The sequence below is a fragment of the Marmota monax genome, unplaced genomic scaffold (assembly GCF_021218885.2).
Source record: "Marmota monax isolate L192 unplaced genomic scaffold, Marmota_monax_Labrador192_F-V1.1 WCK01_AAM20220418_F8-fsc00148, whole genome shotgun sequence".
NCBI lineage: Eukaryota > Metazoa > Chordata > Mammalia > Rodentia > Sciuridae > Marmota > Marmota monax.
The window spans coordinates 1536271-1562289 of record NW_026693034.1 but is presented as its reverse complement, the minus strand read 5'-3'; the positions used below and the strand labels follow the sequence as shown (position 1 = coordinate 1562289).

General features: G+C 54.7%; 2 protein-coding genes across 3 annotated transcripts in view; one reads left to right on the top strand and one right to left on the bottom strand.

Annotated features, from left to right (window-relative positions):
- The first annotated feature begins 1992 nt into the window (after positions 1-1992).
- Positions 1993-10989, top strand: Bri3 (brain protein I3). The gene is made up of 3 exons (XM_046453670.2): positions 1993-2215; positions 2495-2597; positions 10602-10989. The coding sequence occupies exons 1-3, from the start codon at positions 2074-2076 to the stop codon at positions 10732-10734; spliced, it is 378 nt and encodes a 125-aa protein (XP_046309626.1). The 5' UTR covers positions 1993-2073; the 3' UTR covers positions 10735-10989.
- Positions 10990-11113: 124 nt separating this feature from the next.
- Baiap2l1 (BAR/IMD domain containing adaptor protein 2 like 1) overlaps positions 11114-26019 on the bottom strand; it is a 96096-nt gene continuing 81190 nt past the window's right edge. For both annotated transcript variants that reach the window (XM_046453668.2, XM_046453669.2), the window contains 4 exons: positions 25029-25106; positions 23067-23247; positions 13319-13356; positions 11114-12896 (listed from right to left, as the gene is read on the bottom strand). In XM_046453668.2, coding sequence (XP_046309624.1) covers positions 12821-12896; positions 13319-13356; positions 23067-23247; positions 25029-25106 — 373 coding nt within the window. In that variant the 3' untranslated portion in view covers positions 11114-12820. The remainder of the gene's footprint in view (positions 12897-13318; positions 13357-23066; positions 23248-25028; positions 25107-26019) is intronic.

Below are 26019 nucleotides of genomic sequence, written 5' to 3'. Positions count from 1 at the left end.
TCTTAACCTCTTCACACCTTTCCTTCCATCTTCTTGACTCTCCTGCTGCTGGTCATTTTTCTAAATATGCAAATCTGCTGCTAACCAGGTTAAACTCCATGCAGTTTCCCAATTAGCTCTTACAGGATGCTCTCCCAACTTCAATGACTGGGCCCACTTCTGGGGGTTTGTCTTTGATTCCAGGAGACCCTTCCTAAGGTTGCACTTCAGGATTTAAGAGTCCTGGCACTGAGTTGGCTGTTGTGTCCTCTTTGGGATTGTGGTTCCCCCTGCCTGGGAGGCTTGTGCCTGGTCCCTGGGACCAACTCACCACTGGCCCCTAAGATGGGCTCTGGCCCTAGTACTCCAGGATACTCAGGTGTACCACCTCCTGTGTGTGGCATCTCTTAACCTGTCCGTTGCAACTTTACGGCCTGGCTCTCTACCCAAGGGCTCCTTCTTTGTGTTCCCATGAATGCCATCTTTGTCTCCCCAAGCTGGGCTGGAACCAGGATAGCAGAGGTACATCAGCTGCAAGCTGCCTGAATGAAGGGCAGCAGTAATAAAGTAATGTTGGGAAATCAAGGGGCAATGCTAGGGGGAAAGAAATCAATTAATGGAAAGGAAGGGAGCAGAGGCTTGTTGGTTCAATGAATAAAGGTAGGCGAAACTAGCCTGTGAACTTTATGAAGGTTGATATTTTATCTCGAGCTGGATTGGCAGGAAAGGATATCAGGAGGGCTAGATGACCACCATTTACTAGTAGTCTGCAGGGCAGGGGGAAGAATGAGGGTCCCCATCTGGGTGGCCACAGCTGACCAGGTGTTAGGAAGCTTGACCTGGAACCACCTCTCATGTGATGATGCTGGACGACACGTTCCCTGGACAGACTCCCACTTTCACTGGCCCTCCTTTGAATTCTGTCTCTGAGGAGTGACTGTCAGGGCCTTTGCTCACCCTGAAACCCCTCAGCCACTCTCCATCAGTCTCATTCTTGACCTGTCTGCCCTCCTAAAGCAGATCAGGCCTGAATATGGCCCACTACTTGGTTCTTCTCCATGGGATTTTGGGAGATCTTACAAGACAGACGGAAATGGGCTTAGAAGAGAATATGATGGTTTTTTATTAAAAATCAAAAACAAGGCGGGTCTGAGTGGACTTGTAGTTTTCCCAGTGCGGAATCAAAATGCAGGTTACATATAAAAGCACGGAAAACGGGAAGTGCTACGGAGTCAGCCCTTGCAAAGCGGCAGGAAGTGATCCTAGGAGTTCCAATTTTGCAATAGTCTTCACACCAAACCCATTAAGCTTCAGATGTGGGAGCGCTTCAGCGAGGGGCCTAACAGCAGCCAGCCGGGAGCGGGTTGGGGCCCGGGTGGAGCCACTGCTCCCCCGCGCCCTCGCGAGTCTCAGTCCTGCGTCGTAACCTCGGGGCCACTACAGGCAACTCGCAGGGTAGTTAAGTGGGAAACCTGAGGACGCACAGCAGGTGCCCGGTAGTTAGGATTTGCCGGAGATGGCGGAATTATTGTAATAAGTGCCACCAACCCTGGCTACGACCTAATTTGTCAAAAAAAGCAGAGGGAGGAATGCGCCTCAGCTGAGCAGCCAAGCGCGGAGCGGGCGTTCCCGCGGGAGCCAGTCCTCGGTGCCCTGCAGCCCTGGCTCTGTGGGTGGCGGGCACACCCGGGGACCGTCTGGGGCCTCGCCCCCACTCCGTGGGTGGTCACCCGTAGGAGGTCGCCTCGGCAGGCCAGGGCTCTCCGCGGGCCGTAAAAATCAAGACTCCAAGGCGCATCTGGGGCTGCTGCGGGATCTCCTCGGGCAGGGAAGCCCCTGGTCCGCCGAGGAGATCGGAGCCAGGCGCTAACCCGCGGGCAGCCGCGGCCCCTTTAAGACGCCGGCGGCCCCGCCCGCCGCGCAGCCCACGTGACCGGGTCTTGTGACCGGCGGGAGGGCCGGGAAGCCCGCGCCCGCCCGCCCCGCCCGCCCGGCGCCTCCCAGGGCCGAGCCGCGGGCCGCCGTCCCCGCCGCGTCCCCGCTGGGCCGAGCGAGCCGACCGCGCCAGAGCGGGCTGGCGCGGGCCGGGCCGCCATGGACCACAAGCCGCTGCTGCAGGAGCGACCGCCCGCCTACAGCCTGGAGGCCGGCCAGGGCGACTTCGCGTGCGGCCCGCACGGCTACGGCGCCATCCCCGCCGCGCCCCCGCCGCCGCCCTACCCCTACCTCGTCACAGGTGGGCCCGCGGGCGCGGCGGCGGGGCGCATCCCGCAGCCGGGCAGCCTCCGGGCGGGCAGCGGGGCCGAGCTGCCCCGAGCGGCTCCGCGGCGCGCCCCTCCCGGAGCCTGCCCCTGGCCGGCAACGTGGGGTCCGCGAGGCGCGGCTGGCCGGGGGAGCCCTCCCTCCAGGGGCCGGCGCTCGGGGCAGCGGCCTGGCCAGGCGGGCCAGGACCAGGGGTCGGTCGCGGGGAGGACGGAGTCGGGCCACCCCCTCTGATGTGCACCCCCGCCCACAGGGATCCCCACCCACCACCCCCGGGTCTACAACATCCAGAGTCGAACGGTCACCCGGTACCCTGCCAACTCCATCGTCGTGGTCGGAGGCTGCCCGGTCTGCAGGTAAGTCCTGGCCCCGGGAGGCTGAGATCTCACGTGCCGGGACCTTGCAGAGGCAGCGGGGGGCGGCGAGCTGGGGTGAGCCCTGCTTTGGGAGAGGCCGCTGGACCGCCTGACTGCAGTGTGGGAGAGGTGGAATCGCTGGCCCACGGCGCGCAAGAGGGCAAAGGGCGTGGGCTCCCTTTGCTGGGGAGTCGTGTGCTTTTGGGGGGCATTGTACCTCCGAATGAGTGGCATGCAAAATGGGACTGATAGCTTTTCCTCGCTGGTGTTGGACCTGCAACGGGTTTTTTAGAAAGTTTGCAGTGCAGTTGATTCTTTAAGAAGGCTGATTCGTTTTGCCACGACTTGAGTCAGTTGGCCTTTATGTTTAGGGAGATGGGAGTCCAAGTGACCAGGGGAGCCACAGCTGTGAGGGTCAGTGAATGCAGAGCCCCGGAGCGGGGCTTAACAACTCTTGGCCACTGGCTAGTCTGGGAGGAAATCCGTGGTTCTTTGTTCCGCGCAGGAGTGGTTTTCTCATATCCTCAAACCTGAAGCCTGACAGAAACTTTCTAAGGACTTTTTATAGGGTCTGAGGTACAGCTGGGCCGTGTGCGTGGGCGCATGTGCGTGCATGTGTGTGTGTGTGTGTGTGTGTGCAGGTTTTGAGGATTCAAATGCAAATAAGACTTGATCCCTACCGTTGGCATTTGGGAGTACTCAGTTCAGGAAGTTGGGGCAGAGTTGGGGAGCAAGGTTTCAGCCTGCCTCTGAGAGGAGTAAGTTGAAGTCTCTGAGATGGAATTAAGAAACCCTGTTTTTTTTTTTTCAAAAGTGTCTTGGTAAGGCCCAGTGTGGAGCCAGCCATAGGGAAGTTAATGATTTCACAGCCCTGGGGGCAACTGTGCAATGAGGAGGGCATTGTGGGTTGAGGGGAGAGACACTGGAACCTGGGAGCTGACCATGTGCCTGGTAAAGGGGGCTGTGGGCCAGCGAGAGCCTTGGGAGGCTGTCTGCCCACCCAGGAACCCCAGTACAAACCCAAGCTGGGTGTGTGCGTTCTGACACCCTGGTGGTCATTTTCCCGCTGACACATGGGCCTTGGGAGAAGTGGGATCGAGGGGACTGGCTGTCTCCCAGTGCAGCTGTCTGCAGGTGCTGCACCTGGGGATGCCAGTGATTGGTTTTGAAGCACATGGGGTGGGCTTGGTGGAGAAGAGGGGGCATGGCTTGGGAGCTGGGCCTGTGCCAATGAGTGAGGAGGTCAGGACTTGGTCCCCTGTACAGAAAGTCATTGGGAAATTCCTCTGGATAATTGGTGGGAGAAGGAGAATCTCTGGCTTTGAGGTTCATCTTGGGTGCTCAGAGTGCTGCTGTGTGCAAGGCCCTCTGTCCCCACTCAGTCAACTAACTCCTGGATTCCAAGCCCCCCCCCCCCCCGCCTTTTTTTTTTTTTTTTTTTTGCGGAGAGCAGACATCAAGTGATCTGAGGTGAGGTTTCTAGGCTGGTTGACAAGAGGGAGAAGCAGGAAGGTCCCTGGAACAAAGGGCCCAATGCAGCTGGTCGCTTCCCAATCCTGGGATATGTTGGTGTTTGATGAGATGGTTTGGAGGCTTCTCTGGCTCGAGCCCCTGAACTTGGAGGGGAGGCCAGCGCATGGCAGGGTGGCCATGAAGTTCCCAGGAATGTGGGGTGCCTAGTCAGCTCCTGGCATGGGGAGCACTTTCCCTGGTATTTCCCTTTCTCTAGGAGGTGACTTGGAGGCTGTGGCTTTTGCAGGTCTGGAAAACTGGCTGTGCACTCTGGGGAAGGTCTGGAGGGGGGCTGCCTTCATGGGAGCTGGTGGTTTCCTCTATGCTCCGAGGATAAGGTTATGGGTACCAGATCCCTAAAGTTGGAACCAGAGCGCTCCTTGATCCTCCTGGGCCCTTCTGTCGGGGCTGAGCATGCCTGATGTCTGACAGTAAAGGCCCTTTGCGCCCTTGGAGCCTGTACACCTGGAGACGTGCTGTCCTTACTGCTGCTGGTATCCGAGGCTATTCTTGCCACGGTGGCAGCAGCCTCACTGGGTGAGGGGCCCCCTGCTCTCAGGCAGGAATCCTAGGTGAACAGGGGAGTGGGTAGCCACATGGCCAGCCTGGGAGAAGGCAGCCTCTTGATTTGGGGAGAGGGTGTGTGATCTAGGGCCACTTGTGCATAGGGACAGAGAACAGAGATGTTCCTCCCAAAAGAGTCGAGTCTGCCCCTGTCTGGCATCTTAGGACCGAGACAGGATACTTCTCATGTGACCACACTTCCTCTCTTTCCACATCGGGCCTGCCAGGCTCTGTCCCTGCCCTCCCTGGTGGCTTGGCAGGAATTTGCCCAAGTCACACGTCTGTGATTCCCTCTGAGCGAGGCTTGGCATAAGAGGCCTATGTCGCTTGTCACTTTGCCATCCTGTCTGAGCCGCTGTTGAGCAGCCTGACTCCATTTTCCCTTTTTAGCCGTGTACAAGCAGTGTTTTCTTCACCCCCAGCAGCTGAGTGAGTCTTGTGCCTGCTTCCTCCAAGCCACCTCCTGTACCCTGCCCTGCAGAGGCCTGCTGAAACTGCCTTGGCCAGGGGTGTCCATGCTGGTGCTAGGCCTCTGAAGCTCGGTTCTCCCCTGCCCTAGGCTGTCCCTAGATATAGGGCAGGATGGCAGCACTGTGGGTCTCTGCAGCCTCTTTGGGCCACCGTGTGCTGGCCCAGGTACCCTGGGAGCACAGGCTGCAGGCAGAACGTGTGTGAAGCTGCCCAGGAGCACCGGTTGAGTCTTTGCCATTCAGTATTTGGCTTTGGGGGTGACCAGGGAGGCAGGAGGAAATTCACAGAAGTGGGGTCCTGGAAGCCAAGAGAAAGTACAGGTACCCTGGTCAGACGCTGCCCACAGGCCCTGGATGTGGCACTGGGTGGTCCGTGTGGAGCCCTTGGGGGCAGAGACAGTCTTTCTTTTGGTTGACTATGGAGTCTGGAGGGGAAAAGGAGTGGCCGAGCCTTGGGCATCAGGTGATGGTGGGTGGCCAAGGGCCTGTGGTGGGGAACTGGTCAGGGAGGTGACAGCCTGAGCTGTGGTAGGGGCTGTCCCTGGCCTCGGGTGGTCCTGGCCTGAGGTGGAGGCACTGTGCATGATGGCAGGAGCTTGTGCCCTGGCCTGCATGCTGGCCAAGGTGCCTGATGACAGGATGCCTGGGCTGCCTCCCTGGCTGCCTAGTCTCTGCTCGGTCCAAGTCCCCCAGCTGTGGTAGTGTGGGCACCTTGAAGTGGTGGCTGGTGGGACAGACTGGTGTTCTGGGAAGCCCGCTGGATGCTGCCCTGCCCAGGTCTGCTTTCTTCCACTGGGGAGGCCCGAGGCTGGGCCTGGCAGCTGGGCTTGGTGAGAACTGCCCTGCGTGGCCTGCAGGTCCAAGTGAACCTAATGCTCAGGGGGCCTTCAGGTTGGAGACCTTGGGACAGCCAGAGGCAGGTTGGTCCTGAGCCTTGGCTGCAGGTTTGTGGCCCAGGGAAGAAGCCCTCTGTGTTCCTTTTCTTTTTTCTTTTTTTGGTATCAGGGATTGAACCCAGGGGTGCTTAACCACTGAGCCACATCCCCACGTCTTTTTTAAATTTTTTTTTTTTTTTTGAGAGAGAGAGAGAGAGAATGAATATTTATTTTTTAATTTTCGGCGGACGCAACATCTTTGTGTGTATGTGGTGCTGAGGATCGAACCTGGGCTGCACGCATGCCAGGCGAGCGCGCTACCGCTTGAGCCACATCCCCAGCCCCTAAATTTTTTACTTTAAGATGGAGCCTTGCTAAGTTGCTTAGGGCCTGGCTAAATTGCTGGGGCTGGCTTTGAACTTGCGATCCTTCTGCCCCGGTCTCTGAGCCGCTGGGATTACTGGGGTGCACCACTGTGGTGGGCTTACGTGTTCTTATTCTTGAGGAGGCTGTCCTTCAGGGGCGAGTGAGCTGGGTTGCTTTTGGGGCTGGATTGTGCCTTGAGCTTAGGAGAAAATGACTGGGTATGAACTGGGAAGGCTCCTGAGTGCCCTGTGCAGGCTGGGGCATTTTGGGCAGGACCATGACTGGGGAGCCCATCTGCATTTCCTGTCACCACACTCCCAGCTATGTGGCCTTGCAGGTGGCTTCGGGTTGGCTTGTCAGGTGGGGTGGTGATGACACCTATGGAGTTCTGTGATGTGAGGACATGTGAGGGGTAGGGACAATTCTGACTGGGTACCTGTCCTTGGGCAGCTCAGAGCTTGCTCTTTCCAGTGTCTTCTGCCCATTTCTGTCCTGGTGAGGCGGAGTTCATCTGGAACCCCCCAGGGCCCAGCTCCGGCTGACATCAGCAGGTTCTAGTGGCCACTTGTTCTGAGAGGCTCAAGTGGGGGTAAAGCAGCGTTCTCAGTGTTAGTCAGTTCCCTAGTGTCTCCAGCTTCCATAATCCTCCGACCCCCACGTGACCTGTGTGCAAGGATGGGGGAGGGACCTGCCAGTGCAGCTGGAAGGACTGCGGGTTTGGACTCTGAGCCAGTTGAGGGAGTTGAAACTTGCTCCTGCAGCGTGGGGCTGCCTTTGGGTCTGGAGAGACAGAGTGCGAGGCCACCAGGGCCAGGCTGGCAGGAGGGGCTGGTCTCCACACAGGCGGTCTTGTGTGCCGAAGCTAGGTCATGCTTTTTAAATCAGAAGTTGTTGGGTTTTAAAAATCTAAACCATGCCAACACTTTTTGAGGTTTGGGGCAGTACTGTAGTTAAAACATTAATATTTCTATGGCAAGATGAGAATCTTACATTAAATAGGAGAAATTAAAACTCTGAATAGCCACACAGGAGCTCAGGTCATGTCGCTTCCAGTGAGTTTGCTATAAACTTGGGGAAAGTTGCACTTTCCCAGCTTTTTGGCATTTGGGGTTGCAGGTAAGCGAGTGGCATCTTGGGGTGGAGGGCGTGTGGGCCTCAGGTTGAGCCCAGGCTCAGGGCAGCAGCTTTCTGAAGCAGGCTGTGGGCTGGTGTCGTCTCCATCCCTTGGGCCCATTGAAGCCAGGTCAGACCATGGGTGCAGGTTGTCAGGGGACGAGCATTCTTGGGTCCTGGGTTACAGACTCTTTGCTGGTAGATACCTGAGTCTTGTGGGTGATAATCCCACATGGATGGGCCTGAGGGGTGCATCCTCACTCTTCCCAGAGCGCAGGTAGCCTTGGCCCTCTCTGGCAATGGGATGAAGGTAGATGGAACAGGCAGGCCTGGGCAGCGGGAGTGTGGGAAGCTACGCGGGTGGGTGCTGCTGGGCACTTCTAGCATCAGGCCTGGCTCTTGTGACCCAGGTCAGTGGAGGGTGGCATAAGCTGCCCAGCCCTGAGCTCTGGCTCAAGGAAGCAGTGGGTTTGAACAGGAAACCCATGAATTTGGGCACTGAGGATGAGCTGCCCTAGTGCCTGGAGGCTAAGGGCCAGGCTGGCCAGTGTAGGCCACAATTCTGTTACTTTGTAAGTTCTAAGTGCCCCTCCAGGGACTGAGAAAATGAGGTGCTGGGTGTTGAGCTGGGCCCAGAAAGCTCGCCTGGCCACTGGTGGGAATCGTAGCTTCAGGTGGTACTGTGAGTTGGTGGCAGGGAGAGCCCGGGAGTGACCACCTTTCCTGGGCTCCCTCCAGCTTCTGTAATGTGGCCAAGGCTTTGGAGTCTGGAGAGAGAATCAGGATGTTGGGTGGGGCTGTGCCCTTGAGTGCTGAACCTCGAGGACAGCAGCAGGCTGCAGTTGGGATGGTCTGTGGGGATGAGACGCAGGCCAATACCAGGAGCCCACCCCAGCCCCTCACGCCTGCAGCCAGGAAGCCCTGTGCCACCTGCTGCCCTCCTGGGTGCAGCTCCTCCGCAGCCCGTGAGCAGAGTCTAGCGCTCTCCTCGCTCTGCCTTTTTGATCCTTATGGGAACAAGCCCGGCAGGCACTCAGCTGGTCACTGTCTTTAGGTCTCGGTGGTCCCCACAGGCTCCTGGTTTCCTCACAGCCTGGAGAGGTGCTGGACCTGGCTCCCTGGGACCCCTTCAGAGGGACTGGCTTCTTTGGAAGTTGACTCACCTGGCCCTCTCCTGCCCTCTGCTTTTTTCATGGGACATTTTCTAATTGAAACATGCAAACCAGTGTCCCCAGGGTTTCACCTGCAGGTGTGGGAAGAACGGGGTGGGGAGGGCCGCGCAGCCAGAAGCTCCCAGTGGTCTGGAGCCACCTGGCCCCCCTCAGCCAGGGTAGAGGTCCTAAGCCCCGGGCCCTGTCCCATCCATCTGTGTCGGGGGCAGCTGGTGGCTGAGGACACCAGCGTGGCCTCAGGTGCTATTCATCTGGGTTGCCCTGCCCAACCCCTGGTTAGCCAGGGCCCTAGGTCGGGGCATGCTGTGTGTAGCACACTGGGAGTGGGTACCCTCCTTGGACTGGAGGCAGGGGACCAAGGGTAGGCCCAAGTGTGGTGACCTAATGACCTTGTGTTACACAGAGGAGTCATACCAGTGGTAACTTTGCCATCATCAACTCAGACCTGATTTGTGTGGCCTCAGAGCAGGGCTTCTCCGTGCTCCACCCTGGCCCACCATCTTGATGCAGAAAGGGCCAGCTCTTGGGAGTCAGGGAAGCAGAGCTGGAACAGAGCTCCCCAGGAGTCTGTTTTTGGGGGGATTGACCCAGGGGCGCTTAAGCACTGAGACATATTCTGAGCCATTTTTATGTATTTAGAGACAGGGTCTCACTAGATTTCTTAGGGTCTTGCTAAGTTGCTGAGACTGGTTTTGAAGTTGCAAACCTCCTGCCTCAGCCTCCTGAGCTTCTGGGATTACAGACAGGTGTGTGCCACTAGGCCCAGCTCCCCAGGAGTCTTGACCCAGGGCACTCAGCCTGTGAGCCAGTGGACGCTGGAACCCCCCGGAGGGGAGAGACCAGAGTCCTACCTTCCCTTCTCTGCAGAGCCACCCGGAGCCAGGTGTGGTGGAAAGTGCTCTTGGGACTCACTATTCATGCCCCTTGTGTGGGTTGGAGGGAGGTGGGCACTGAGTTTGACATCTTTTTTAAGCAAAAAAACAGACTTTTGGGATATTCCGGTTTGTTTTTTCATGTGCCCCAGAGAAGCAGGTACTGGTCCCTGGGTCCCTGCCTCTGTTGGCTGCTGCTGTGGCCTGAGTTGGTGAGAGCCCTCAGTTCTGCCACCTTCACACCTTGGTTGAAGCTGTGCCCTTCCTCCTTTCCGCCAGGGGGCAGGAGAACTACGGTTGCTTCCAGGCCACTGTGGGCAGGGGTGTGTGTGTGTGTGTGTGTGTGTGTGTGTGTGTGTGTGTGTGTGTGGAGGGTGGGCAGCTAGAAGAGGAGCTAGGATAGGGGTAGGGGGGTAGGGAGTGGGATCCTCTAGGGCCATGGTGACATTTTTCCCCTCAGCTTTACAAAGGAAAGCAACCCTTGCCAGCAGGTCCCTGCTCCCCCCCTCTCCAACCCCAGTCCTTCTGTCCTTTCTGTAGTTTCTTGTGACCCAGGTCAGTGCTTGAGTTCGGGGCCACAGTCCTGGGATAGGGGGCAGCACCTCTGAGGCCTGGAGGGGAGTGCTAGTGACACTTATCACTTCAGCCCTGGGTCCAGCACTTTCTAGAGGGAGACCCAAGTGCTGAGCATAAGCCTGTTTCCCACCTGCCAGGACTGTGGGAAGACTCAGGTCAATGAACTTGTGCTCACTGGCATAGGACCAGGGCGGTGTCCCCAGTGTCTTGGTACCCTCCGCCATGCACACTGTAGGTAGACTTCATCACTTTTTAGGGACAGTTGCCCTTTAGGGGGTGTAAAAGATGCCAGGGTGTGGCCGTGAAGCTGGTGTCAGCAGCCCTGTCTCGAGCAGCTGCTCTGTGCCCTCAGCTGAGGCTGCTGCTGGGGGACCCTGGGGACGGGCCGCCTTTCCAGGCAGCTCTGCTGTGGGTCCCAGCTGCCCTGTGTGCAGTCCAGGCAGGGAGGGCTGGGGTCCTAACCGCCCGCCCCCTCTCTCCACAGAGTCGGGGTCCTGGAGGACTGCTTCACCTTCCTGGGCATCTTCCTGGCCATCATCTTGTTTCCCTTTGGGTTCATCTGCTGTTTTGCCTTGAAGAAGCGAAGATGTCCCAACTGTGGAGCAACCTTTACCTAAGGGAACAACACACCTGGCTTTCCTACATCCAGCTCTTTTCTAATGTAAATGTCGTGTATAATAGTTTTATTTGATTAAGCTTCAGGACTGTTTTGTAAAGTGAGGTGGGATAGATTGGCATGTGCCAGCTTGGCAGAATGTGGAAGGCTGCTCCCAAGGTTAATGACAACTCAAGAAAGCACTGCTTTTATTTTTTGCAGTCTTCGATTTGAGAAAGGTGAGAAATACTGTTTTAAATAAATGATTCATACCATTGTTCAGCGGGTCCTGCGTGTTTGGCGTTGCGCTTGCCGCCCATGGGAAGTCTCCTTGGGGGAAACTACACATGCAGAGCCCGTGAGTGGCCGTCTTCTCATTGGCACTGATGATGGCGCAGGAATGGGTATTTCAGATTCTTTATTCAACATTAAACACAAGACCCCCAACAATTACAGAGCACGCACCTCGGGCACCTTCCCGACTCGGGACTAGGAATAGCTGCCCTGGTTCCAGGCTGTAGGGGCTGCACATTGCAACTAATGAATGACCTTGGGGGCTGGCGGGGGGGGGGGGGGGCCCTTACTACACCAAAGTCACAAAGCTTAAGAAAACTCCCAAATGGGGAGCTATGAAGTCTAGGGTGTGGACCCCCCATTTCCAAACCATGGGCCTCACTCGTTCTCTGCTGCTGAAGACAGTGGACTCCCTTAACCCTGTGCTTCTGAAATGGTGGGAGCAGCAGTGGGCCACTTAATAGATTTTAAAAATTTGCTTTCTTTCCAAGCTGGGGCACCTTAAAGACAGTGCCACGTGACACCTGCTCATGATGTAACCCAGACCTTGTCCTGGGAGGGTGTTAACTAGTCATGCTGCAGCAGCCCTTCTTGGGGGGTGCCTGTGCGTCTCCCAGGAGAGCCTGAGACATTGTTCTGCCAGCTGGAAGGAGCCGGGAGTCTCACATGCACTGGTTCACCTCCACCTGACCTTGACCAACTTCTGATTTACAGAACAATGATTTATATATGCTGAGATCAAAGTAGCCACTATAAGCCGCCTCCTGCCCCCCTCTAGTCTTCACTGATCAGACACAGATCCTTCGGAGCAGGGTCAAGCCACAGCCCCTGGCCTGGGGCAGTGTGCAGAGAGACCTGACCAGAATTTGGTCCTAGAAGGCCTGAAGCTGAGTGCTTGACAGTGGTGGGCTGGAACAAGTGCCACCTGCAGAGGAACTTGGCCTCGAGGAGGCCCCCTAGGAAGAGGTTTGTTAAGTGGATGCAGCTTTGGTCACCCTGCTTAGGGAGAAGGCCCTTGGAGTCACATGTTGCGCCAGCCCACGGTGAGGACGACCTGGGTGGCCCACTGTGAATCCAGCTGTGACGCCAACACTGAACTCAGTAGTTCTTATGGACGGTTTCATTAGTGCCCAGTGTGGCTGTGCAGAGGGCAGGTGAGCTGTGTCTGCACTTTGCAACTCCGAGGGAGGCCAGGAGTCCTCCATCTCTGGGGAGCTCTATGTTTAACCACAAGTTCAAAATTTCTAAGTTAAAAAAATTATTACCTTTAATATGATGTTTTCATAATTTATATTGCTTAAAATTATGATTTGCATGCTAAGATGCAAACTTTATACAATATTTTCTTTAGATAAATGTTATAATGCTATTTAAGAGCACATGCTTTGTAAAATAAAACCATGGTCTCATTCGCATTTAGGTGCAGAAGCCAACCATGAAAGCATAGACTATCCCTTATTCTGGCAGTTATTATTAAAAATCAGAATATTAAAGATGTAGTAAGGATTGGAACCAAATATGCTTTTTTTTTTTTTTTTTTAAACAGAATAGGAAAAAATACTTCAAATGATTGAGCTGGTCACTAAACTATTATTCACTTATCTTAAAGACAGAAATGTGTAAACCCAACTATGCTAACTAAATTGAGAAAATGCATTGATTTGCTCAAGTAGGATACATTGGAAATCAGGCCCCCTTGGGTGAAGCCTACGACAGTCCCAGCACTTGTCAGTATAGACCTATTGTTGTGCAGGTGAGAACTCGACATCAGAGGGACCAGGAGGATCTGTGGCATCTTCATCGAATGGGCATCTTCATCGAATGATCGGTGCTGATCGATCATTTGTCACTGTTGGTCGGAGTTTCACAGTAGCAAAGGGATTTTCTCCACTGTAGAGGAGGGAGGGGGAAACTATAGACAAACTGTTCCAGGACAGGAATTCCATTTAAAATGAGTTGCTAACCCTGTTCTTGCTCTGGGTTGTGGCGCTCCCCACCTTCCCCATGTGTATAAGCCTCGAATGATGTTTCTGTGAAAGTCTGCAGTCCTTTCCATGTGACCCACTGGGGACACTCCAAAGCTTTACACCTCTGTGGTCCTGTGCTGGGAGGGGGGCTGCGTGTGGTAACTACCCGGAACAGGAGCTGGACAGGGCACAAGTGCTCAGTCCCTCTAGGCCTGATGCCGGGAAGGGCAAAGCAGGCGGGGATGATGGCCCTCTCAGGCTGGGCCTCCTGGGCTGGGGCGCTGCCCACTCCCCCAGGCAAGGGCAGCACCAGCTCAGAAGAGCTGCTCCAGGAGTCACACATACCTGAGAAAGGGCGGCTTTGCGGTCCCGTTTGCATCACTCTGTAGGAAAGATAAAGAGGAAGTTCATGAAAGGCTCATGAAATTGGGACATTTTTAATAAGACCTGCAGATAAAGAACCGGAAAGCGTAAGGACTATTTAAGGTTCCTTGTTTTAAAAGCACCCTGTGGTCTGTCTGTGAGATCACCTCGGTGTCTGAATTCATTGGAAAGAAGAAGGGTGAGATGTGACAATGTCCTATGGCCAGGAGGGCCCCTCACTAGTGTCAGAACATGGACCAAACAGCTGCCTCAAGAGTGTGGCTGAGGCGCCCACACAGGCCAGCCTGTGACGACCATGTCCTAAACACGGACACTCAGTCCTGAGCAAATTAACTGAGCAGCCGAGCCACCAGGAAACACCTGTGTGCAGGCCAGCGCCGCTCAGGGGAGAGGCAGACTCGGCTCTGGCAGAGCCGTCCTGATGGTGGTGGGCTTTTTTGGGAACTAAATACTGAATGAAGACCTGAAAAAGTAGAAGGTAAAAACCGAACCTTGCTGACTGGGAGGCTGAGGCCGATTACTGGGGCCAGTGGTCTTACAGACAGGAAGTCCCAAAATGGGAGGGAGAGAAGACGGCACCAATGCAAACGTTAACACCAGGAACTGCCCAAGCCCTGCAGCGCTGAGCCCTCCCACTGCCCCTCCAGGGCTGTGCCTCTGGAGTCCCAGGGAGGCCGCTGAGGTTCTCATGGGCACTGCTGTGCAGTGCTGACTGGGGCCAGGTGTGTGTGTGCACCTTTCCCCCTCATTAGTTCTTGCTGTTCTCTGGAGAAATTGCCGCTGCTGCACATGGACACCCAGCAGAGGGCAGCGAAAAGCCGTCTGGCCAAGAGAGCCAGGCCCGACTGCCTTGAGGTCCCCAGAAAGCTTCCCAGGCTCCGGGTTGTCTTGGCACATGGAGACTTGGAATGCTCTTCTCACTTCCCAGCGCCAGCCTTGAGGGTGAAGGCTAGGGCCAGGCTCTTGCTGGAAGGTGTCTTCCAAATGCTGGGCCCAAGATGGCTGTGTCCCGGGTGTGACCACAGCCTCAGAGCCCTAGGCCAGGGCAGCTGCAACGTCTGCTGTTCCTCACAGAAGCACAGCCATTGCCCTGCTGAGCAAATCCCAATAGGACCTTGAAGTGGCTGCAAAAGTGACTTCTCCAGGGGAGCCGGGCTTCCCCGACAGGCCTCGGTAGGTCATTTCTGGTGTCATTCCTAATATGTTGGTTTTTGTACTGGGGAGTGAACCCAGGAATACTTCACACTGTGCCACATTCTGAGCCCTTTTTAATACTATTTTTGAGATAGGGTCTTGGTAAATAACTGAGGCTGGCCTTGAACTTGGATCAGCCTGCCTTCACCTCCTGAGTTGCTGGGATTACAAGTGTGCCCCACCGTGCCTGTTGATTGCCTTCTCAAAGCGCTGGAGTGACGCACTGCCCGGAGTAGGAAGCCCGCGGTGACAGCCCCTGTGCAGGAAGGGAGCTTCCTGTAGACCCAGAGGTCAGAAGGGCACTGTGTCTGGCCAGAGCCACTCCTCACACCATGCCAAGCACCGCTCACACCAGCAGGCCCAGCCTCTCACTGGAAGGCACTTTCTAGCCTTGGGGCAGAGCACTGTTCCCTCCCTGTGCTGCCACCTGGGGGCACAGGCGCTCTGCCCACTGGAACCGGAGCCAGAAGCTTCCTCTACCTGGGAGCCCCCACCAGTAGCTGTGCTCCAGCAGAGGCCTGCGCTTGCCTGGAGCCTCAAGGCCCAACTGAATCTTAAAGCAAGTTCACTGGTATTTTAATGAGCCCTGGCATCAGTCTGGGTGCTTACCCACCTTGCCTGAAGGAATCCTGGCAAATCTTCAAGAGTAACGTGGCATGAGGCAAGGACTGCCGTGAGGAAGAGGGAAAACAGACCAGAACCTCTCAGGTGTTGGGGCAGATCCTGGTGCTGTGCCTGTGTCTCCTTGGGCATACCCCGGCACTGGCATAGACCAGCAGGGCACACGGCCACCAAGGTGCTGCGGGCAGCCGGTGCTAACAGCCCATGCTGAACACACCCAGGCAATTCTGTCCCCGGCAGGCCACTCAGTGCCAGGACACTGGGATTCTGGCCTTGTGGGAGGGATGGGAACTGCATGGGGTGTGCATGGGTGGTGGTGGGGCCCTGGGGACAGGGAACCTTGTTTCTTGAGCTGCTGCTGGATATAGAGTCACTTTGTGGAAATGTGTTGTGCACTTTTCAGTATGTGGTATTCTTTAATAAAATGTTTACTTTAAAAAAACAAGCCTAGATGCAGCCCTGAATATAGTGTCTTGACTTGATTTCCACGTTCCTGCTGGTGTGAAAGCAGTGTGTGTTCAGTAGAAACCGTACTTTGAACTTTGTGGATCTTCACCTGGGCCAGCAATATGTGTGGCGCAGTCTCTAGTGGCCCTGGGTAAGGTCTCGAGCCGTGGCTCCTGTCAGCCCCACAATCACAGGGGGGACACCTGACACTGTGTGCCCTGTGCTGCTACTCAGCTGGGATGTCTGTAGGCGAGGCGTGTCCTCAGTTTACAGTGCTGTCAGTCCAGGTGCACCTGTGTCAAGTCATTTTCAGACCAATTTCCCCTTTAACACTTGGGGTTTTTTCTGTGTGTGGTAGTGCACACCACTAGAAGGCTGAGGCAGGAGGATTGCAGATTCAAAGCCAGCCTCAACAACTTAGTGAGACCCTGTCTCAAAAAATAAAAAGAGCTGGGGATGTGGTTCAGTGGTAAAGGGCCCCTGGGTTCAACCCCAGTACCAAAGATCCCAGTGACTGCTGGGATGCTGGGTCAGGGGAGCTCTCCACGAGCCCGGATTTCTTCTAGTCCAGTGAGTGCCGAGACTGTACTTTTGGTGCCGAGTATCAGGGCCCTCAGTAGGGACCGCCATCTCCCAGCACCCCGCCCAGCTCGGCCAGCACACGCCCTTGGTAGCCAGGACTGAGTGCTCCCCAGTGCAGCCCCCTTTTCTAGCTGGCCCAAGAACGAGTCATCTCTGGGGCCCTGGGGCACAGTGGGCCTGCTGCACTTCCTCCTCGGTCCTCTTCGGCAGCCAGCATGGTGCTTGTCCCAGAGCACAGTGGACAGGACAGGAGGTGATCCAGGCTGAACCCAGGTGCCCACAGTAGGCCATCAGGAGAGTGGAAGGGTAAGGGCAGTGACGGCTTTGAAACTGGAGAACCAGAGAACCAACAGGTGGGGGCCGCAGGGCAGGACAGGAGAACCCAGAAATCCCCAACGCCTTGCACGGGACACTGCTGACCGAGCAGCTGCTGTCCACTTTACTTCACCCTTCCCTCCTGTACAGGTTTTTGTGGGGGTGTCTACCACAGGGCTATGTGCCTTGATGGGATCACTTGATCCCCGCTTACAAGGAAGGTCCCTGTCACCTCAGACCACCAGAACAGTTCCTTCCCCAGCTGCCGGCACAGAGGAGCCTTGAGGCCCAGCCAGGGTGAGCCAGGTCCAGCCGAGGACAGTGAGTGGGCCTCACTGTGGCAGGCCAGGCGGTGATGGGACGGCGAGAATGCTGGCCTCAGGACGTCCACTCAGTGAAACAGAACACTTCCTTCCTAAGCAGTTGGAGGCCAGTCACTTGCCACAAGGCCTCCAACACTTGTCCTCAGCGCTGGCAATTCATGCCGTCCCCTAGGGCTACCACTGTCTCCCAGCTCCCTCTGATCTAGTTCAACCCTTTATTCTTAAAATGGGAACACTGAGGCCAAACAGGGAGAAGCCAATGGCTCCGAGTCCTGGGACCTTTTCTGAATCAAGGTGCCCAGTGGGGGGCCAACCAAAGCACCCCCCGGCCTGCACCAGGGGCTCCGCCATGGCAAACGTGCACTTTGAAATGTGGCTCTGGGCTTGAGACAGCTGAGCTTTTAATCATGTTTGCAAGGATGTCTCTCAGGTGACTTAGGGAACAATGGCCCACGCTGAGCCCTGAGCTTGGTCCACATGGCCGCTCCCCTGAGCCACTTGGGGTGAAGCCCTTCTCGGCTTTTCTGAGATCTTTTCAGAGGCGACATCACGGGGCAGAAGGGCACCAGTATCATGTGTGGGTGTCCTTAAGCCCAAGAACGCTGATGTTAGAAACACCAAACCTTTGCGTGCAAGTGACCATAGCTGAAGACGGGGGCCCGGGAAACCCTGTTTAAGCACAGAGGTGGCTTTGCCAGCTCTCATGGGTCCCTGAGTCTGGCCTGAGCAGCACCTAGTTCCCCACGTCAACAACTGACTTAAATATTTTGTTAAGGAAAGAAAGTTAAACCATTTGGGTGTCAGAACTTGACTGGGTCCCCATGGCTGCCAGGCATGGCGGGCTGCCATCTTAAGCGTCCCACAGTGGGTCAATCTTGAACACTGCTGTAGTTTGCGCGATTGGAACCTGGCTGTCTGGCAGGGTGGCCACTGGCCATATATGGACAAAACAGTCAATCCAACTTCCTAAGTGCCCTGCACTGTTTAAGGCTGCTCAGCTGCTGCACTGAGCAGGACAGTTCCAGAACATTTCCGCCTGATGCCTAAATTCTCCAGTGTCACCTACTGCAGCTCTCCCCGGCCACACAGAGTACTAGACACAGCACTTCCTGTTGCTCCGGGAGAGGCGGCCAACACCAGGAGGCCTGTGGCAAGCGGCCACTCCTGCCTGGAGTCAGGGTCCCTGGCCTCCCAGGGCTGTGGCCCTAGGACTCCTGGTTTGAACCACTTGGCAGCAAAGAATATGTAGTGGCCCATCCAGTTGAAAAACAACGTTAGGAGAGGCCACATATGCCGGGGGTAATTTCCCTTCTTTTCATCTGGGCGTGGTGGCACAGCCTGTCATCCCAGCGGCTTGGGAGGCCGAGGCAGGAGGGTCGTGAGTTCAAAGCCAGCCTCAGCAACTTCAAGGCGCTAAGCAATTCAGGGAGACTGGTCTCTAAATAAAATACAAAATAGGGCTGGGGATGTGGCTCAGTGATTGAGTGGCCCTGAGTTCAATCTCTGGTACCAAAAAAGAAAAGAAAAACATGAGATCTTGAAATACTACTTCAAAAACGTCAATTCTGTGATAGGAACGTAAGGCGACCATTTAACCGTGCGTGCACTTGTGAGGCACTACCTACTTGGGGGTTGCTGCCCTCTTCCTCGTTTGTTTCAGAGAGAAGGAAAAGTGGATGTCCTCAAGCAGCACAGCTGGGTGGCCCTTGAAGTGGCGGCTGACAGCACCTGCTTGGGAGGCGCTCAGGCCTGGTGGCCCTTTGATTTTTAAAAGCCAATTACTGTTTTCTTGTGACTTTCCCTACTTGGTATTTTCCACTATCCTCTAGGTCAGAGGAACGGCAAAGCAACTCCTCAGGACCTCAGTGACTAGCCACAGGTGAGAGTGGCAGGTGTCCATCAGTGAGCATGTTCTGATGTGAAAGGATGATGCCTGTTCGCAGCTTATTTCCCAACGAGCTGTGGGACCTCAGAACTGCCTGTCATGTTTCTGTGCTTCCCCTTTCTGTATTTCACCCCTGGGTGTCAGGGGCCTGGCTGACCACAGGGCAGCTCTGCTGGGGCCCCGGCTCCGCTGTGTGGCTGGTGCAGACAGGTGGAAGTTAGGAAAGCTGTCCGTCTATCTGTCTATCTCTCTCTTGAGGGAATGCGATAAAATGTTAATAGTAGGTATCCTAGAAGTGAAAACATAATTAAAAATTTAAAAATATTTTTCTAGTTTCCTCAATGATATTACCAAAAAAATCCCAGAACCTTAGGTGATTTTTTACAAGCAGCAAATGTTATTTTAATAGAAGCACCATAGGTATGAGTGTAACGATTAATTAGATGGTTAAGTTTTTACGAAGGAGCCACTGCCCAAACTTGAACTTTGCTCTTTAACAAAAACCTGGAGCTATGACTTGCATGTGGGTTTAAAAAGGGAACCTAATCTGGTGGATGTTTAATGCATCTAGCAGACGATGACGTTTGACTACTACATTAAAACATGGATTTCTAGTGAATATTTTGTTTAAAGCTCTGCTACAAAATAATCAAATTGACAAACTGTTTCTGGAGGCAGAAACAAGGATGAACTTTAGAACTAACATTTATCAATTGCTTTACACTTAGAAAACAAATGTAGATTTTGGTGTATTTCTGTCTCAAAAGTCTTTCATTTGGGAATTAATGCATAAGATCGTAACCTATAGGCCCTTACTTAAGAATTCAGAATCTTCAAAATGGTCCCATCTTTTTTTCTAGCATTTAAAGAATGTTTTTCCTATTTTTAAGATTGGCATGTTGCCAGACGCCTGTAATCAGCTCAGGAGGCTGAGGCAGGAGGATCTTGAGTTCAAAGCCAGCCTCAGCAATGGTGAGGCCCTAAGTAACTCAGTGAGACCCTGTCTCTAAATAAAATACAAAATAGGGCTGGGGATGAGAGTCGGTGGTCAAGGGTCCTTGAGTTCAATCTCTGGTACTCCCTGCCACCTCCCCCCCCAAAAAAAAGATTGGCATGTTAAAGATCTAGAGCTCAAATTACATAAGTTTTCAAAAAATGGCTCCAAAATATGTAAATATGAGCAAATCAGACCTGCTGAGGGCAAAGACAGAACAATGGCTTGCCTCATGTGGTCTACACCAGTCAGTCACCAGTTCTGGAGAAGCCCTTGTCACCCTTCCCATGTCATTGGAGGGGAATGACCACCCAGCCTCACAGCCAACTGAAAGGCTGGACCCAGGACCCAATGCAGTTCAGGCCGCCTGGCTCATCAGGCTTTAGGCCTGACCTGTCCACCCCACCACGTTCCTGTTGGTCCCCATGCTGCTTGTCCCCCACAAGTCATAGCCAGATGCCACTACAGCTAGGTTGTGTGTTTGCTAAATCTCAGCCTTTAGAGCTCGGCTCAGATGCTTTCCTCTTAGACATCCACCCCCATGCCTCCAGGGCCCAGTCCTGCACTCTCGGCTCCACCTGCCCCCTGGGCTCCACCCCCAGCTTGGTCTTCGTCCTGTCTGTGCACAGACCTGGACCACAAGCTGGTCTGCAAATGCAGAATGGTTGAATGCTTATGTGAAGGTCTCACCCTAATCCACAGAGATTCCTCCCACACGGGCCTCACCTACCACTTGACAGTGTTTACAGAGAGGTCAGGTTGGTGGGAGGGCTTCTGCCAGAGGAATGTCAGCTGCCATCAGTCATCCACACGACTTTGCTGCAGGTACCAACTCCTTACCTGTCTGAGGGGCTAACCAGGCTTCCCAGGAAGGTTTCAGGGGTAGTGAGAGTTAACCAACATTCTAAGACTTGCCAAGTAATGACAACTGAAATCACCATTAGAACCACGTAAGGCAGGCATTTTTTTCTAGACATTGGAAACTTGTAAGTGTTCTTAAGTGAAACCCAAAATCAATGGCTACTAAAATGACACAGAAGGCCTTCTTAGCATGTGAAACAGAAACAGGACCCCAGGTCATGGGGATGGACTGTGTGGGGAGGGGTTCTGGATAAGCAGCTCTGCGGGGCATGACTCACCAGGAGCCCCTTAAGTGGAGTGGTCAGCTATCCCCCACGCCCCAAGAGCTCAGGTGGGAAAGCGCCAGTGGCTTCCGTGTGTCTTGCCCCCCCACTCTCCAGGGCGGGTCCCTGGGAGAAGACTCTGTGCTTGTTGCTTGTTGGGGTTTAGACAGGACGTGTTCCCCAGACGCCCACAGTGCGAGGCCGGGGGGGGGGCTATGAGAGCTGTAACTGATGATCCCTGATGGGGATAAACTGGGCGTTGCTGGAGGAGGTAGTCACCAGGGGCGTGCCTTTGGGACTTGTTTTGTCTCTGGTGAGTAGAATTCTCTCTCTGCTTCCTGGTGGCCATATCCTAAACTGCTTTAATCCACCACGCCTTTCTGCCATGATGTTCTGCCTCACCTTGGGCCCAGAGCAATGGGGACAGCTGTCTGTGGACCAAGGACCCACCCTAAACAAACTCTGCCTCCTCTATGTTGTTCTTGCCGGTCTTTTGGTCACAGTGATGCAAATGCTGACTATGACAGCTCTCCTTCTGTGCGAGGAGCGGGTGGAATGGAGGGGTGGTGTCTGCCAGCCTCAGGCCACCCGCCCTCCCCAGGCAGCCACCGAAGGTTGGCCAGGCAGGCCAGCGATGCCAGTAACCCTGCTACTTAGGCAGGAGGATCTCAAGTTCAAGGCCAGCCTCAGCAACTTGGCAAAACCTTGTCTCGGAATAAAGAGTGAAAAGGACGAGGGACGAAGCTCAGTGGGAGAGTGCCCCGGGTCCAGCCTCAGTACAATGGCAACAAGGGCGAGATGGACGTCAGTGTCTTCATTCGTAATCCCAGAGCATCATTTTGGGACAAAATTCTTTTGCCATAAGAGGTATCACATGACCTTGCTGCAGCAGTGGGGCCTGGTGACTGTCAGCAACCACCAGCCCAGAGAGAGGCCATAGGATATGCAGACAGGACCATGAACAAGCCATGGTGCAGGTCCGACCAGGCCTGAGGCCTCCCTCACTACCCGTGACCAGGAATGCAGAGAGGAGGACACCGCAGAGGACGCCATGTGGACACAGCCAGCATGACACAGCCTGGGCTCCCCAGGACAAGCAGCCCTGTGCCCTGCTCCACAGCTTCCCGTCAAACTTGCCCCCTCGCCTGGCCTGGCCAGCAGCTGCCACCTTCCCTTGCTCTGAGCGGAGAGGGCCGGGGACCCCTGGGTACACCCCTGCCCTAGGCCTCCTCCCTGCCTGGCCTGTCTGGCCTCTCAGCCCCCTCTCCATCCCTTCTGATCTGTGCTGGAGAGGAAATCCTGGGGACCAGCAGTGCCCTGACCCAGCGCCACGTTCTCTGCTCTCTCGGAAACATGGCGCCCAGGGATTTAAAGCTTCCTGCTCGTCTCATAAGAATCTCAAGCCCTGCACAGCTGGATCCTTGTCACTGTCAACCTAAATGTCACCTCAGAGAAGCCCGTGGCTGTAGATGCTCCATGTCCTTCAGGTTGGAGGGCTGCTCCCCATGCAGGGGCTGCTGGGGGACTGCTTTTGGCTGTCACGAGGCCCAGAGGCCTGGCCCCTGAGCCAGCTCCACACTGTCCGCACCCAGAGCACCCCTCCTTCCCTCAGGCCTCCCTCCCAGGGTGCTGAGGTCACTCAGCACACTTAACCTGTCCCGTCCACCTAGGTTGTCACCCGCTCTGCCACCTCCTCGCCTGGCCTTAGTTCTTTCATTCTGGATCCGCTGGTTTAGTTTTACACTCTGCTTCCTACACCAGGACTGGGCTCCGAGGGAGCCAGGGCCTCGTCACTCATTGCTGTCCCCAGAGCCCGCACCAGCGCCTGGTGTGCCACAGATGCTCTCCCTTCGCCTGCAGCTGTCAAAAGAGCCATGACGCCGGGAACCCATGCCTTGGCTGTTCTTCCCAGGGCTGGTCTAAGATGACATCACAGGGGTGAACACAGTGCAGAGGGGAAGGAAAGGCGGAGGAAGGGGACACAGCTGCCACCAGAGGACTGCAGCTGCCACCAGAGGCAAGGTTTCCCGAAAGCCCTAAAAGACCCAGCCACTAGGACGTGGAAACCGTCAGGGACACAGGGACACAGGAAGGCTGTTGTGATGGGGCTTCAGGAAGATGACCCGGAGTCGGGGGGAGAAGACGCCCCCAGCCCACCTGGCCAGGAGCCCACCCTCTGCCAGGGCAGAGCCAGGTGACCGGGAGGGAAGTCAAGTGCACTCACAGGAGACGTGGCCTCTGGTTTGGACGCCAGCGCTCTGAAGGTGGACGTGCTCTGCGCAGCATCGGCTCTCCCACCGGCAGCGGCTCCCGCGGACACGCACTCCAGGTAGTCGGGGGGCGGGATGACCACGCTGCTCTTCTCAGTCAGGTCCACCGTGCTGACGCTCCTCACCGGGGCAGGGCTTGAGGCCAAGACCACAGAGCAAAGTCAGAGAAGGTCCTCCACCCTGCCCGACCCCAGCACCCCCGACCAGGACCACTAAGCCAAAAGGGAAGAGGGGGGGATGGTGGCACACACTCTATGCATCTGCATAAGGCACTCGGTGTTTTTCCTGGATTATCAAGGTCTATTCAAAAAACATTTTTTTTAAAAGACATGAAAAAAGGAGAGAGATTAAAAAAAAAGATTTATAGTGAAACTGAAAAAAAAAAAAAAAGGAGAGGAAAACAATTTAATTTGGGGTTGACTCTTGAGTCATTTAAGGACATCAACCAGAACAGCCAGACCCTCAGCAAGCAGCAGGTGACCAAGATAAAAAATGTTGACACTCAGAATTTTAACATCTTAAGACGATAGTTTCTGTTGTTGGCAGGTGGCCTTCTGGCTCTTCTGCTAGGGACGCGCATACCCAGATGGTGTCACAAGAACCTGCTGGGGGAGGACCCAGGACCATGGTGTTAAGGGTCGACCTGCACAGCCGGGGGCGGGGGGGGGGGCTGTGATGGTTTCTCTGAGACAAGGAACACTAAGAGGCAGTGTAGGGGAGGAGGACCAGCTCAATTGAACTTGTCATTTGTGGGGGCCAAGGGACAGCCAACTAGAACTGCCTAATACACACACAAAAATCCATTCTTAAATCAAAGAGCCCTTTCTGGGTCTGGGTTCTGCACTTCTCTGTATCCTTGGACATTTTCTTTTTTTATTTTCCAATATTAATTTTTTAGTTTTTGGTGGATACAATATTTTATTTTTCTGTGGTGCTGAGGATCGGACCCAGTGCTTCACCCGTGCTAGGTGAGTGCTCTACCACTGAGCCCCAGCCCCAGCCCGTGAACATATTCTTAAACCCTGTTTCCTGTGTCTGTCCGTTTGTTTTTCGTGGTCCTGTGACTGAAGCCGGGGGCTCTGCCAGTTAGCTGCACAGCTAGCCCTTTCCATTCTTTATTTGGAGACAGGGTCTTGCTGAGCTGCCAGCCTGGCCTTGAGTTTGCAATGCTCCTGGCCTACAGGTGTGCACCTGCCCAGCAGCTGCCTGTTTTAAAGGTGCGGGGAGGGTCCCGTCTCTGGGTTGCTGTGAGCTCCCCAACACAAAGCAGGGGGACAGCCCCGAGGTGGGGCTATCATTACTGGTCTGATCCTGTGGAGTATGGATTTGTGGGGTCACGGTCGTGAGCGGATGAGAAGGCCCAGAAAGCAGACAAGGGAAAGGCTGAGGACGGACCCAGGAGTGCCCAGTACTGGTGGTGGGCAGAGGGGGCCCTGCAGAGGCTTCTGAACGGGGACAGGGGGTGAGCCCAAGGAAAACAGATGGCAAACGGGTCATGAAACCAAGGGGAGAGAACACTCACTGCAGAAAAGCCTTCTCTAGTGGTAAGAGCTGCTGGGAAAGGTAAGGGCATTGAATGTGAGCGGGAGGGGGAGGCAGCAAGGGTGGCCTCAGAGGGCTGCAAGAGGTGGGCCAGGCACGAGCATCTTCACAGCAGACCATCGGGGCCACTCATAGAAACCACTGGAGCAGCCACCACTCCTACTCCCGGGGGCTGATGTTCTATGGTGGTGGTGGGGCTGCTGCATGTCTAGGTTATAACTCAGCTTTTCTTGCTTTTTTTCTTTTTTGTCTGTTTTGTGGTCCTTGGGATTGAACCCAGGGCCTCGTGCACACTGCAGTGTCCTACACGGACCCACACCCAGCCCTCTGGGAACATTAGGGGAAGGTCAGGAGAGCTGGCTCACATCGGCTACCTTGGAGCAGGCGCGGCCACCGATTCCTTTGCATTTTCTTCCAATAACTTTGTATATGACGATGGGAACCAACCCCTCCTGCAGGTGAAGGAAAAAAAAAAAAAAGGACCTGTTTGTGCTATGAGATGCGGGCAGGTCAAGTGCACAGTACAGGGCGTCCTGACGATGGCCTGGGCAGGTGGCCCCGGCTAGCAGTGAAGGCTCATAAGGGACTGAGGGAAACCAGGCTTTATAAATAAGTCTGACTGCACACACAAACCAGGACAGTGAGCGTCTTACATACATAGTCGTGTCACTCAGACTCCCTTTATTTTTTTAATTGGCTTTATTCCATACACAGCAAACTGACAACCTAGTGCCAATGAGACTTATGTAGACTTGTGGTTGAAATGACAAGGGTGACATTTAAACAATTTGTCTTAAATTCTTTTTCTTTTGGTACTGGGGGTTGAACCCAGGGGTCTTTTACCACCAAGCTACATCTTTTTATTTTATATTTTGTGACAGAGTCTCACTAAGTTGCTTAGGACCTCTCTAAGCTGCTGAGGCTGGCCTCAAACCTGCATCCTCCTCAGCCTCCCAAGCCCTGGGATTACAGGAGTATGCCACCACTCCAGATGCTTCTTAAAGTCTATCTAATATCCCCGAGAAACCCAAAGTCCTGTATTTTTTTCCTTTTTGGTATCAGGGATTGAACCCAGGGGCACTCAACCACTGAACCACATCCCTACCCTTTTTTTATTTTTTATCTTGAGATAAGGTCTTATTAAGTTGCTTACAGCCTCACTAAATTAGCAAGGCTGGCTGTGAACTTGCAATCCTCCTGCCTCAGCCTCCCGCACTGCTGGGATTATGGGCCTTCAATCCACGCCTGGCCCAAAGCCACATTTTTTAAAACAACATGTAAGGCCCTGTCAGAGGTTATGCACACAATCTGTTAATCTCTTCATGTACCAAATCTATCTCTGTATACACAGGTGCAACAAAAATA